This window comes from Centroberyx affinis, unplaced genomic scaffold (assembly GCF_046629955.1).
Source record: "Centroberyx affinis isolate AG114_WGS23_722 - 3 ecotype Tasmania unplaced genomic scaffold, CSIRO-AGI_Caff_v1 ptg000874l_1, whole genome shotgun sequence".
In the NCBI taxonomy this organism is placed as follows: Eukaryota; Metazoa; Chordata; class Actinopteri; order Beryciformes; family Berycidae; genus Centroberyx; species Centroberyx affinis.
The window spans coordinates 573,638-588,717 of NW_027279466.1; the positions used below are offsets into that span (position 1 = coordinate 573,638).

At 40.8% G+C, this 15,080-nt stretch overlaps 1 protein-coding gene across 1 annotated transcript; it reads right to left on the bottom strand.

The window, feature by feature from the left end:
* Nucleotides 1-6,061: 6,061 nt before the first annotated feature.
* Nucleotides 6,062-10,751, bottom strand: srek1ip1 (SREK1-interacting protein 1). The gene is made up of 5 exons (XM_071521221.1): nucleotides 10,654-10,751; nucleotides 9,916-9,963; nucleotides 9,170-9,328; nucleotides 8,342-8,411; nucleotides 6,062-7,304 (listed from the first exon to the last, which is right to left on the bottom strand). Exons 1-5 carry the CDS (start codon nucleotides 10,664-10,666, stop codon nucleotides 7,070-7,072), a joined length of 525 nt encoding a protein of 174 aa, XP_071377322.1. The 5' UTR covers nucleotides 10,667-10,751; the 3' UTR covers nucleotides 6,062-7,069.
* Nucleotides 10,752-15,080: the final 4,329 nt, after the last annotated feature.

Sequence of the window (15,080 nt, forward strand, 5' to 3'; positions counted from 1 at the left end):
GAACTAGGCCGGTAATAACAGACCTCTGGAAAAAAGGTTTTGACCAAAGAGAGAGCGGTGAACAGACACTCACCCCGTTCGCCCCCTCGTTTTCTTTCCCTGCAGGTTTTGGGAGAATGTCGAACACGCTTCCTGTAAAGCTATGTAGTATTTATTACAGCCTCCGTTCTTGATGGCCGGGGTCATGTAGCCTGCTGTCTATTTATCCTAGAGGTCATTTGCTACGTTAGGCCTTGTTTCGGGGCCAGGAGAGGAAGAGTGGGACGAAATCTAAGATGCAGGAACTAAATTGGTAGCAAATGTATAGCCTCTAACTTGCCCCTTGGCCCTAATGCGTTTTTCAAGCGCTCTGCTCACCGTGCTCCAAGATGCGGGGACGGCTTGCCTCTGAAATAATATTTCAACAGTGGTTACAGACGCAAAACCGGCGCCATCTCTCAGCTTGGGTTGTTCCCACCAAAGTGCAGCATAAGGGATTTTCATTTTATTTCTGGGAAGATATTATGCTTTGCTGTGTAGTGGCGGTGGCCTAAAGGTTAGAGAAGCGGGCTTGGGACCAGAAGGTTGCAGGTTTGAATCCCCAGATTGATTGGGAGGAGAATGTGGGTGGCGAAACTGAACTGGAGTAAAGCTCTTCCTTCCCTCGACAGCTACTATTGAGGTGCCTTTGAGCAAAGCATTCAACCCTCAGGAGCTCCAGTGGATCTGTGCACTGGCCAAGAGCTGAAGACTGTGGTTGTACTGGGCAGCTCCCAGGTTGGATGGATGTGAAGCAGGGCGTTGCTGAGAAAGAGTTTCTGCTCAAAACCCTGGATAAACAAAGGTTAAAAATATGCATCATTTGGTGCAGAAGCTTCCATGCTGCTCTCATAAGACTGGAGCTGAGCTACAAAGATGATACAAACAAATCGAGAAAAAACATATACCTGCTTTTAGTAGGAGATCATTTACCCCTATGGTACAGTCATTCCGGCCAGCCATTTTGCTTCCCCGCATTCTTTGGCAACAATGTTTTCGCCGACTTTGGAGATCAATTGACATGCCTCATGGACCTGTAATGTGCGCACGGTGGCTGAATCGCCGTTCCTCCGCCGCTAAACTCTCTAAAGGATGACTTTGACCATCTCATTTTCATTTAAATGGCTCAGTGGAGTCCCATTTTCTCTCTGCTTACCTATGCAGCCCAACAGGCTCAATAAAAGCCAATGAGCTGGTGAAAAGAGGCAAACCTATCTGTTGTCTTATGCAAACAGCATATGGTTTGCTCAGTGTGGCTGCACATGGAAGCACTCTTCCGACTTCATTTTCTCTTCTGTATCTAGCCATCCTATTACCATCTGGGCAATTATGAAGTTTTCTACTTTCCAAGTTTTTTTGTCAACACTTGTATAGACTTACAATGGCCTTATTCAGGTGTATTAAAATGTGTATTAATGTGTAGAATGGTGAGCTCACAGTAATACTGTGCTATTTATTAATGACAGTTATTCTTACATGGCTTCATACATAGAAATAAGGCCAATTTAATGTTAAAGTGGTAACCCGCACAATTCTTGGTTTTTATCATCATTATCTTAGCAACATTTTTGATGCTCATCGCTCATTACTGTGGAGTTTCTGTACTGCACTTCCCAGAAATCACCTGTCAATCAAACAGTGTGGGCGGGACTGTGACGTCTTTTTCCTTGGATTTTCTGTTGATGACGTTTGAGTTTCTGTAGGTGGCGCTCTTTTCTTTGTCTGTTTAGCCATGGTGGCTATCGCTGCTCTACCCAGTTCTTCTTCCAGAAACGTAAATCACTTCCAGTGTGCCAGAGGAAGACCTACCAGACACCGGGACCCTCATGTATGAAACGAACGTACGACAGAAAACTGGGCGTACGGTCATTTCCACGCAAAGCTCGGCATTTATCAATTTGGACGTGAGCGGAGGCTACGATCAAATCTCACGTCAAGTCTCAACTCGTGTACGCAAGTTTTGAAGTCAGCGTGGACTTGCGGTGCAGCAGAGTAAATCTGGCTGAGTCGGAGAATTGTTATTAGACCATATATTCTGACTGGCATCTAAGCATATGCAGCCATATATTCATCACTTAAAAATATGTAGCCTATGGCAAAATATTCTATTTTGTAAAGGCCTACATGACTATGTGTCATGCAGCCTATCCCTAACATAAATAGGTATTTTCATATTGTTTGCAATTAACGGTGTTAACAGTTTTCTGGTGATTAATTAAGATTAATTTCGCTTTCATTTTGAGATAGCCTACTTGTTTGAGGTCTGACCATTTTTTCTTCACCTAAATGTAAAGAATTGCGATACAAGCTTTATATTAGGCTACTATTATATATATAGGCTATAAATATCACGGATGTATAAATTAAATATTCAAACCTCAGCTGGAGTTCGATTGTTGATCGCTGTTGACCGCAGCAGTGATTTCTTTCCATACTGCATTTTTCCGACTTCCTTTGATGACTTTTCAGGCTGCCAAATAGAACTAATTGGGTCAATTGGACTTGGGACGTTAGAGTTTCTATTTCGAGGCCGGAGAAGTTTCTCTTCTTGGACGTATTACGCCTCTCCATGTCGTAAACTCTGGGGGCGAGGCCTCTAAACCGAGAATATTTAGGGGCGTGATATTTAAATGACGATTGTTTTCAGTCGCCACATTTATCAACGCCCGATCATTCTTACGCTGTGATTGACGAGATACGAACGTTTCATGAATCACACGTGAACCCTGTCGTAAGATGATTTCTGCGCTCGGATCTGCGCTGGTTTCTACGTTAGATTGATAAATGAGGGCCCGGGTGTTTAGAACAGCAAATGTAAAATCTTCCATGAACTGGCTATAGGTTGAACCACTATTGATGCAAAACAGACATTTATTTATATGACAATGTCAGGGATTATTACTTTAAACATATCACTGTTGTAAACATATGACTCAACTTGGTGCAAAATAAGTTCCATCACCTCAGTTGACCCCAGAGGAATCAGACATCATACAATCCCAATACCAGACACTTTCTGGACTGGCTGACTGTCTTGGTTTAGCTGTCAGCGGCGGCTGAATGTTGTTTTTTTTGACAAATTTGATGAATCCGCCCTCTGGACCTCTAAAGATAAGGAGCCAGATACGCCTTGTCATACTGCGGGCTCTGATCAGCAGCCGTGCATGTAGCTGTCAGGATGTTGCAGATGTTTATAAGATAACCCCCTCCCCAAGGCAAAGTGAAATTACTGCCGCTATTTATAAACACCTGTCACACAGCCCATGCCGAACAAAGCACAAGGGCTTCCAAAAGCCCCTGGTTTTTAACGCCAAAGCTCTGTCGGCTCCGAACGGGGCTCTTTTGGCTCTTTTTCGCAGTTTCTCGGCTCGGTGGGGAACGGCGTTGTCAGCGCGGAGCTGGTGGGACGTGAGCGATAATTAATTTGACGGCTCATATGGCGTCCCTCGCCTGCCCTCAGGCCGCCGCGGGGCCCCGGCCTGTAGCCGCCTGCCCGGGCCACGAGCGGCAGCCTCCCCAGAGGAGGTGACTCAGCCCCGGCCTCCTGGGTGGAGGTTCCTCCCTCGGCTGCCTGGTTCACACCGAGCCGCTCCGCCTCACACACTGCTGTCTGTCAGGGTGACATGCTGAAGTGCTGGAGAGCGGGAAACTGTGTGGAGCTTTGTGGCATTTCTCCAACATGCTCCAACAGGAGAGCTTGTGTGTGTGTGTGTGTGTGTGTGTGTGTAGGCGCACTCTGGATTCAATAGAACTTTGAATTCATTTGAAAGAGAACGCGTATGAAATGGGTGGACAGTTTGTGAATGCAAGTGTATTTGTATGTGTGTGTGCACCTGTTTATGCATGTGTGTGTGTGTGCACTCAGTTCAGTACTTAAGCACTTCAAACAAAAAATTATGCGTATACAAATGTGCACACACATCAATATGAGTGTGTGCATGTGTATGTCTGTCTGTGTGTCTGTGTATCTGTGTGTGTGTGTGTGTGTGAATGGATGCGATCTCCCTGTGAGGACGTGATATGCGAGCCTCCCTCTGTTTATTAAATTCCCCCAGCACATTTACTGTAGTAAGTGAGATTGATGTTTGACTGTGCCATTTAGGAGCCGAGCCAAAGAGCGTTGTTACTCAGCAACTTGTGTCTCTTCATGATTATTTGGCAAGTCAAACAACTGTCAAGCAGTTTTGTAACACTCCTCCAAGTCTCTCTCTCTCTGTCTGGGTGTCTGTCTCTCTCTTTATGTCTCTCTCACTCTTCATTTCTCACATCAGTGAAGGGAGAAGCAGCAGTATTTGGTATTTTGAAGGGATTCAATTCAATCTGTATGTTCACAGCCTGACCACTAGATGGAGTAATGAGCTGCTTGATCGGCTCAATAAATCCAGGCATTGTAGGTTTTCTATATTGTTTTGTGGGGTGTTATTCATTATTCTAAATTTGTTTCAAGACATTTTATTTCAAGTCATTTCTGTTAATTAAGTATCATTTTTCAAATCACTTATTCAAATGAACTTTTACAGACTTTTACATATATATATATATATATATATATATATATATATATATATATATATATATATTTCACAATTCCTTTTTGTATGACTTTTTGCTTTTTGATGAGTGCTATATAAAATGTATTATATGTTTTTGGAGGTGGGACGGAGGGGGAATGGGGGATGGCATGGATGAAATGCAAAGATCAGGGGCCTGCAAAATTTGGATTTGAAACCATGATGTTGCAAATATGTGTCTAAGACTGTTAAAAAATAAAACTTAGGGTTTTCATCCTGTAAATATGTTTTGGCTGTCAGAATAATCGATTGGGAGGAACATTCATTGAATGTGACTGACTGTGAGTGAGAACTTTTGGCCAAAATGCTGAGATGTTTTCTCCGGACACATTTTTGATGTATGGGTTTACACGCACACGCACACACACACGCACACACACACACACACGTTCTGACCTCATTGCTTTCAAATTGTGATGTGTTCATTCTTCTGTTTGTCTTTTGATGTTCTGTCAAGCACTTTGTGATGAACCTGTTTTGTTAAAAATGCTTTATATAAATGTATTTGACTTCATTTTAATGCAAAGTGAACACAGGGCCTAAGCACAAATAGGCCTTTACTTCAAATGTATACTTTTACACTTTAAACAACTTTAGACATATACAAATCTTTGTTGTCTGTCTAATGTCTGGTATCTGATTGGTTGAGCCACACATGCAGCTGTCTATGTCAGTTTATAATTACAAGTCGCTTTCTTTGTCATTCTCCCCTTCATGAGATTTAAAGCAGGCTTGACACATTTTAGGTGCACTGCTGCCCTCTACAGACAGTGAATAGACTACCATGCAAGTCAGTACAGTGGCCATCAATATTTCTTGTATTTACATAAATACATATAGATCATTTTACAAACTAACTTGAGACAGCTTTACGAAAATGTAATAAGTTTTATTACAGTAAAAGACAACTTATTTGGAAAAAAAATGACATTGTGACATAGATCAAAGCAACTGTCTCACAAGAAAATGGAAATACTGAGGAGACCTGCGTGACAATTTTGTAATCTCAAAACAGAAAACATGAACAGTGAAGAGTTTCACTCCAGAAAGTGACACCTACGGTCACAAAATGAATAATGGCAGGAAAAAAAAAACATTTAAAAAAATTCTGATAGTTTTTGAAGTAGAGCAGGGAACTTCTAATTGAATCCTTGGTTGACACTATCATTTTACAGCCCAGATCCTTTATATTTTAGAGAATGATTGATGTTGTTTCCAAAATGGACACTTTGGAAATGAACTCTTCAAACGTTCAGATGGCTTTCAAACAGGTGGGGTTAAAAGTGGAGGAAATTCATTCTGATTACCTGATATTCTGCGTTCACACCCCTAGCAACAACATTGCTTTGTTATTGTCCAATGGACGATTTGACCTAGGTCAATGGTTCCCAAAGTGGGGCCTTGGGACCTCCAAAGGGCCTTGAGAGGGTCCCACAGGGTCCCCAGCAAAACAAGGAATAATTTTACTAGTATTTCTTTCACTTGAGCACAGTGAGATAATGTCTAAGGATGACTGTTTTGATTATAGGTTTCACTGTGGTATCACTTCTCCTACAGCAGAGACAGTTATGCAATTCTATACTAAATCATAACTAACAACAAAATTCTTGGCTGTTGAGGGTCGACGCCGCCCGATAGTTAAACTGCTGCCAACTTTTCTGCACTGACAAACAAAGAAACGGGGCGAATGTGGTTAATGTTGGCCGACATTTCACCGGTCGTATAAAGTGAATGGACTTCCAGTGACTTGTTTCCTGAGTTACTTGTGGTGTGAACGCACAGTAGCAAAGATCAGCCGATGTGTATCTTAGCTGTTATCTATAGTCTGACCGGCAGAATAGATTTTGGTGTCTGGAGCCGTGTTTGCATTCACATCTGACCCTTGAAAATGTCTGCTACGAGTGTACTATTTCTGAGGGCAGCGTTAAAACAACAAGGAGTATAAAGTAGGGGGAAAAAATTAAAGGAAAGCATCCCAAAGCCTGATACAAGGTTCCTACACACGTTCAAAATTCAAAGCTTTTTTCTGACTTCAATTTCTTGATTGGATTTGAACAACTTGCACTGATGTTCAGCATTATGTACGCAACAACAAACATCATTAAATGTGAAATGACAGAGGGTCCACAACTACATAAAATGTGTAATCAGACTGTGCAGCAATACATCTCCACATTTTTCCAGACCTTTTGTGTCAATTCCAAACTTATCAAACTGTCTAACCTCTTTGCAAATAGATTTTAGAATTTGCATAAAAAGCTGTTGTTTCTTGCACCTGTATAAAAACTTTGTATTCTGCACAGATGAGCACTTTTTGCACTCTATCAACTGACTGACTCCCTCTCTGGTCTTAGCAATGGGCATTTTCTTAATGTTTGCTGCATGGATTATGATTTTTAATTGATTTTCCATGTTTTTCCTAACCTGTGTAGGAACTCTTCTCAGGACTTCTTCTTCTCTGACGTCAGAGTTCAACGGTCTCAGTCACTGTCTGAAGACGCACTGGAGCTGCTGGAGGAAGACTCCTGTTTACTCTTCTTCTGCTTCTTCTTGTGCTGCTTCCCATGCTCCCTTTTGTTCTTTTTGCTCTTCTTCTTGTGGCTTTTAAGTTTCTTCTTCTTCTTCCTTCTCTCCTCTTCGTCGCTCGATGAGTCGGACCTGCTTTGTTTCTTTTTCTTCTTCGTGGCCTCCTCATCACTTGACGACGAGTAAGATCTAGGAAGTAGAAATAAGATCGAATTGGGGTCATGAAATATGCAAGAAAAAAGAAGACTCCCTGTTGATTGTGTGTTAGGGACACCAGGCCCTAACGCACCAGTGTAATCAAATGCCTTTGAGCTTTGATGCTCTATTAAAAACTATGCACTTATCTTACGAAGTAACACTTCTTTAAAGTGTTTCAAACACGAGTTAATCAGCGTCAAACAGTCCCCCACGTCTTGAACTGAATCCCAGTCCACCTAAAGTGTTTGACAAATCTGGTGCCAGGAGCAAAATATGGAACTATCTCTCTTACTGAGACGACAAAACAGACACCCAACTGACATCAAAACCCCTGTGCAAAAAAGTCAAGGGTGGTAACACAAATAACGCAATGACCGTTGTTATGTGACGTTGCTTGATGTTTTTTTTCTTGTTTGCATTGGTACTGTAGTAGTATCAAATTTTCAGATATTAAATTATTGGTATCAAAGACAAAATTCTGGTATTATGACAAGACTAACATCTGTTAGTAACTGTTTATTTTTATGGTACATAACAAACTGCCCTGAAGACATGAAAGTGATCTAATCTGACTGACAGGTCAGACCGATAAAAGGAAACCTGTCTCAGATTTCTGAACATCGCACACTGTCTGCAAAAGTAGTCATACAATGCACAGAGTCCATGAAGTTTTATCACTGATTGTTTCACGCAAAGACTCTTGATAAATAGTTCTTGCCGCAAAAAGGCTTTTAACTGCCTCAATATAACTTCTCTCATCTTCACAGATAAGGACTTAATAGCACATTGAACTGCCACAATGAACAAAATCTAAAATATGTGTCAAGAGAAATTTCTTTAAAAAAATGACGTTTTTAACATGAATTTATCATTATAGTGTATTATAGAGCAACAAAGGACATAAATACAAAAAACGAGAACAGACATATCAAGATTTTATGACACTATGAGGCGTGATTCACCATTCCCATGAAGTAGAGGTTTGTGAGGTTTAACTCTTGAAGTCTTAAAATTAAACAATAAGTTACCTCTTTTCTGATTTTCTACCTCTGCTGCTCCTCCGTTTGTGTCTCTGTTTCGGATCGTCATCATGAGAACCTAATGCAAGCAAAACATTGTAGACAGAACAGTTAAGAACAGTTGACTAGAAAAGTAGCTGCCTGTGAAGTCAGAGGGATTAACATCAGGCAAGTAAGTCGGCATCTGTAAAAGCAGAGAAACTAGAAGTCTAGTAGTAGCAACATCATGACTACAACTACTACTATTAAAGTTACTACTGCTGCCCTATCTATGTGTAATGATCAAAAAACTACAAGACTTGGTATTCCACTCTGTTTGTGCTTTTTTCCTTTTTAAGTTCATACTACAAAGTGGGGCTGCAACAGAGAAAAGTGTCCCATCTTCCCTAAGTGAGACCCCGTAGATTTACTGTATTTATCATTATTATTATTATACCACTGTATTATCATTATACCACTGTAATATAGGCTACTATTATTAAATTCTAGTGGTTTTGGTCACTCCTCTGGCGTCCAGAGAAAGCTGGACTCAATGGTGGATCCTTTCCTCTCTCATCCCTTTGGTTTCCTTTGGCATAAAACATCACAGACCGGCCGGGTTGCTAAAAATGAGCGAGCTGTGTGCAGTTATTACAGGATTTCTTGGTATTGAAGTTCAAATTTTTCAGTTCCCTCTTGCTGCCATTTGGAGCCGCCAACATGCAGCTTTAAATCACTTCTTCACACACGATTTTACAGGCAGACTTTTATACATTGTGTTTTTATTTATACCCATTGTATTTACCCCTTTTACTTTTCTGCAAACATTTTTATTGATTATATTGATTATTTTCTGACCTCTGGCATGCTGCCCACTGCGTCCCAGCTTCTCATTGCGGAGGGCCTCAGGCAAGTCGTCCTCGCTCTCCTCACTGCTGGTGCTGCTTACGTCCAGAACGATGTCCTTCTGGGGGTCGACTCGGACAAAGTTCCGGCACTCAAACGTCAGGTGGCCCGCTGGGAAAATGGCAGTCCAGGAGAGAATGGGATGAACAAGTAGAGGAAAGTAGGGCTGAACAATTAATCGAAATTTTATCGAAATCGCAATATGGCCTACTGCAATTTTCAAATCGCAGGAGGCGCAATATTTGTTAAAGCCGAAATGTGTGTCAAAAAACCATTTTAAATGAAATATTGTGGTGCTGCAGAGATGTCCTGGCCTGCACATCATATGCTACAGACTTAAGGAAACATCTTTGTTTGGTACAGATCCCCGCAAAAATCACACCATAATCATTTTGATGAGTTTTTCAATGAAAATGAGAATAATGATGTAAAAATTATCATTCCCTCTTATATCGCAAATCATATCGCAATTGCAATATCAGTCAAAATAATCGCAATTAGATATTTTTTCAAAATCGTTCAGCCCTAGAGGAAAGCAGTAAAATTTAATTGCTTTTCCATCTAAACCAGTTAGCTGACACTTATCCAGAGCGACTTACAATGAGTGCCATAGTAGAAGAAGCAAAAAACACTCCGCTATCCTCTCTCAACTCACAATCAATACTGATAGGAAGTATTATGTCAAAGCGTATACTCACGGTAACCACATTTCTTGCACCCAGCTCTGATGTTGTCCTTATTGGGTCCTGTGAGATAAAGTGAGGTATTTTAGTGTTTGGAGCATCATACATTGTTTAAGGTATCATGGATGTGACATATAAAATAACTAGGAGGTTACTATACATACATCGGCTGCATTTAGGGGGATATTAGACGACCTGTGGGAGAACTGCTGCCCTATTACAGCCACTCCCTTCATTCCTAATGATAAAGTAGCTATTTTTCATGTAGTCAAACACTGTAATATGTAAGAGTCTGTAAACCATAACAGCACCAAACTCGTGATACGATGAAACTTGAGGATATCTAGCTAGATAAATAGACAGTGTGTGTGTGTGTGTGTGTGAGAGAGAGAGAGAGAGAGAGAGAGAGAGAGAAAGAAAGAGAGAGAGAGAGATACTATAGTTATGTTGTTTATCTATCGGTGTTTCTTATTGCTCGCGTATTACTGCTGCCACTACTATCAAAAAGTCGCTAGATTCCGGAGACAGATTTGTCTCTTATGACAAGCTAACTGGTAGGATTCAAACAGTTCACTGACTATTAACTAGCTAACGCTCTTTGGTCTGCCAACTAGCTTAACTAAGTTAGGCTAGGAGCTAACACCCGTCTGGCTAACTCTGCTAACGTTACTCTGATGGCAAATAGATTCTGATAGCAAACTACCTGAACCGTGAGTTTAAAATAAAAACATATTAGAAGCACATTATACTTGCCTGGAAGAGCCATTTTTGCGCTCAGCGATAAAATAATCAGCAGAAAACAGCCGCTAGTTAGCTAGCGCGCTTCGATCAAACTTCCACGTTGGTCCCTCTCAAAATAGCGTCGGCCGGAAACATTTGTGGTAGGAACTACAGTACACATCCGTCGCTAGTACGACACTTCTCTTTCTCCTCTTTGAAAAAACGTGTTTTCTCTCAAGAATAGTCTTTTATTACTTAAATTTAAGTTAGATGCTGTGTGCATATGTTCCAGACAGGCAGAATTCTACAGTATACATTATTTTAGTATTGTTATTGTGTACTGCTTTGTTTGTTTGTTTGTTTGTCTGGATGGTTCTTTAGTTGGTTTGGAGGAAAACAAATCTTTTCACTCTCACCAACACACCAGCATGTTAAGCCAGCAAACGTCAGCTGGCTGGCTATGCTTTTTATGGCTTGCTAACAGCTGCAAGTCATCTTTTTAACTGGCTTTACATTAGGAGTAAGCTGATGATGCCTGTTTCATAGTTTGATTAAGTTGTAATTTTACAGCATGCCAGGCTGCATTATATTGCTAATTTTGAAGCTGATTTGATTTGATGTTCCTGCCCTATAGGCAGATCCATTGTGAGCTGCAAAGGCAAACAGTAACTAGTTTTTGTGTGTGTTAAAGGTAAAAGATCATGACTAGGGTTTGGATTTCACATTCACAAAATTATACCCATAAGTGCTACTAAATTAAATACTTGTTTTCCTACAATACGTATGGCATGACAGGAGATACATTTTGAAGACTTTTTCTCACATTCACTACTTATGCAGTATGCTGCCAGGTCTTTGGCACTGTAGGGGAACAGCAGATTGTTTCTCCCTCAGACATAATGTTCTGCATACACACTGCGTTGATGCATTTCAGAATTAGAAAATATTTAACTGCCTCTCAGACATTTTCATATTACTGCCTCCAAAGTGACTTGAAGGTTGCTGTTTTGAATCCCTGGACCAGCTGGGAAAATCTGGATGGGGAAAGTGAATGAGAAATGCTCTCATAGGAACGATTGATCCAGGACGAGCAAACCTGAAGAAGCAGTGATGCAAAACATGTTGTTCACTCTTAAGTTTTTACTTGAATAATTATGAATACAAACATATATCAGTCATCTGAATAAGTCGGTTCTGAGTGTGTGCCAAACATGTATTTCTTGTTGGAGTATTTGAAAATGCTTTATATGATTTGTGTCACCCTACGTGCCAGACGGGTGGGGTCTATCACATGGGACAGCATCATCAGTGCCAGAGAGTTTAGACAATCACAGGAAGAGTATTTCAATTTAATACACTCATCTGTAATAGACAACTTACCTGGTGCTACCTGAACTGTCCTGATGTGTTAAGCTCCTCCCATCACGGTCCTCTAAGCAGGTTATTAACACATACTAAGAATTGTTTGTGAGTCCTGTCTGACCCGTGCCTGATTGCTTTCCCAGTAAAGCGGCGCTGTGGTTTGTGTGAAGGGTTAATTGAAGGCAGCTACAGTCAGACGGGCAGATGGAAACTGTCGACAGATGTGCGGCCCCTAGACGTGCTCTCATCATCATGTCTGTGACTCCATCAGGCTCACACACACACACACACACACACACACTTGGTCTTTGATCACAGATTTCTACTATTCCCATTATACTTAATCAGCGTTCTACACAACATGCTAACAAATTGCAGAGGAATTCTGGTGACTTGCTAAACTCCAACCACAGTCAAATATACAGCAGCCAACACTATTCAATGTCTGGTCTTGAACTAATAACACTTTTATGATAAGTAATCTAATTGAAACCCATTTACTTGATGTTTTCTATCTCACTGAGACTTGGCTGGACAATAATACTGTTTTTTCTTCTTTTGGTGATTTCACTACCTTTGAACACAGTTGCTGTGCCTCTTAAAAGTGATGCATCTGCACTGATGTTTATTTATCACCCACCCAGATGTAGTGTTGTTTTCTATGATGACTTTGCAGAGCTGCTATCCCACATTTGCGACAGACTTTGACAGTGGATTAATAACAGATTTCAACTTCCACATCCTGCAGATTCCAAATTCCAGGACTGAGCCATAAACGTGGCCATACGTTAAATTTGGTAATCTCACATGGCTTCAATATTAATGTCTCTCGTATATTAGATGTTGCAATCTTTGACTTTCTTTGTATACTTTTCGCTGTATCATTTGGCGTAATCAAGATAAACACAGAGAACGATTAACAAGGACTACTTCAATGTAAACGCTGCTGACACCATGAATCTCATGTCTGCCCCACTGCAACCTTCTGTGCCCAGTGTATTAGTGGTGCCTACAGTGTATTAGTGCAGTGGTTCTCAACGTGGGGTCCGGGGACCACCAGGGGTCCATGAGGGGATTCCAGGGGGTCCCCAGCAAATTGATGAATTGTTAATCTTCAGCATTATTTCGCTTATAAGAAGTTAACACAATTAGAGAATGTAGAAGAATGACTGTTTTGATCAGTTTCTCTGTTATCTCTCTACCTACAATACAGATAGTCATGGAATTCTGGATAAAATCATATTTGACCATACAAATATTCTCAGATTTGGGTCCGAGAGACAAAATCTCATTAAATGGGGGTCCGTAGTTCTAATGTGGACTAAATTACGTTTTATTATTTATTATTAGTGTAGCCTACAGTGTATTAGTGTACAGTGTATTAGTGTACTAGTTGAGTGTGTTAATATTGCTCCATTAAAAACAAAGATCGTCTCTGGTAAAGCTGAATCTCCTTGGAGGAATGCAACAACTAAAGAGAGACTGGCACAAAGCAGAAAGGAGATGGAGGCAAACAAAGTTAAATGTTCATCATGATATTTACAAAGACAAACTGAAAGGCTTCTCCTATAGACAGAGTGATAAACCCCCTTACTCAAATCTCTTATTAACTTCTCTCTACACATAAATGCAATGAATTTGCTGCATTCTTCAACAACAAGATTACAGCAATTAGACATAATATTGTTAGTACAAAGCCTGACAGAGATGTTGAGATCTTACCACCACGACCACACGGGGGCACAAAAGTCAACATGTCTCATTTTTCAAACACTTCTATCTCTCCTCAAATATTCAAGCTGCCCTCTTGACCCCAGTCCTACTGCTTTTCTTTCTTTTAAACAAGCTCGTAGCTGTCTGTCAGGTGATGTCTTCACCACAGTCAGTTACTCCTTACAAACATTTTTTTTCCAAAAAGCCTAAAAACAGCCATGATCAGATCCTTACTGAAGAAAAAGTAATCTTGACTCTTCAGTGATTAGTGACTACAGACAATTTCACACCTTGGCAAAATGGAATTGAATTGAAAAGAAAATGACCAAAAAAAATGAAAAAGTAGTGTCCTGTGTTAGGGTTTGGGTTACAGTCTAACAGTCTATAGAAATATAATAGGCAAGTGACACTTTGTTGAACATCTGCTTTTTATCATCTGATAGTCTAGACTATCCAAATAAAGTGTCACCAAATTATTGATTGATTGAATGATGCCACTCTCTCTCTCTATCTCTCTCTCTCTCTCTCTCTCTCTCTCTCTCTCTCTCTCTCAGTGACAGTTGTAGTTTGCGAGGGTCAGAGTTATGAAATCAGATGATGATGATGGACAGTGATAAACATCTTTGCCATGACACCATGACAACCTCATAAATCTGTTGTTCCACTCAGCGAGAGGACTTTGATCCTCTCACCTCATCCTCTCTCGTCCAGTCAGAGTCACCACCCTTTAAACAGCTGACCCCTACTCTATTTTCAAGAGAAATGCAGTTTACAGTTACAGCCATTGCACAAGCTGTACCTGTACTGGGCCTACTCTGGGTACGGGACAGTATCAGCATCCTTTGGTTTGCCACTGAAAAATTGAGCAGGTTTTTTTGTAGGAGGTGAATATGCAGATGTAACCCTGCCAGCTCCCTTTCAGCTATTGGTGAAGAACTTTGAATTTCTGGAACCATTTTGTCTTTTGGTGATGTACTTCTTTCTTATTCTCATGCATTACTGCCCCCATGATGACATGACATCATGTTGAGATATTTGCAGCAGCTACAATGGAGTTTGACGGCAGAAAAAGTTTCAGCAATCTAAAACATCAGCGGTAAACGTCAGGTTTTGGTGTCAGTCCCTCAGAATCAAAGAGCGAGGGCTTCTTTCTAGAGCCGCCATTTTGCACCAAGAGACGTTCAACAATCACACGGGGAGAAACCCATCGTGGAAGAGGAAGAGAGACCAATTTCTCCACTGACAGCAGCCTTAATAGACCAGAATGCAATGCAGCCACTGCGAACATAGATGCAACCCAATGTTCTCTAGCTAGTTGGCTTGTTCTCTGTATTTATATGCCCATACACCCACCTTTGTTTGAAAGCAACAAGTTCAGGCCCGTT

Excerpts from the sequence above, each read along its gene's own strand:
- srek1ip1 (XM_071521221.1), bottom strand. Across the intron at positions 9,329-9,915 it reads GTGCAAGAAATGTGGTTACC|CGGGCCACCTGACGTTTGAG; the intron begins GTGAGTATACGC and ends CCATTTTCCCAG. Across the intron at positions 7,305-8,341 it reads GGTAGAAAATCAGAAAAGAG|ATCTTACTCGTCGTCAAGTG; the intron begins GTAACTTATTGT and ends TCTACTTCCTAG.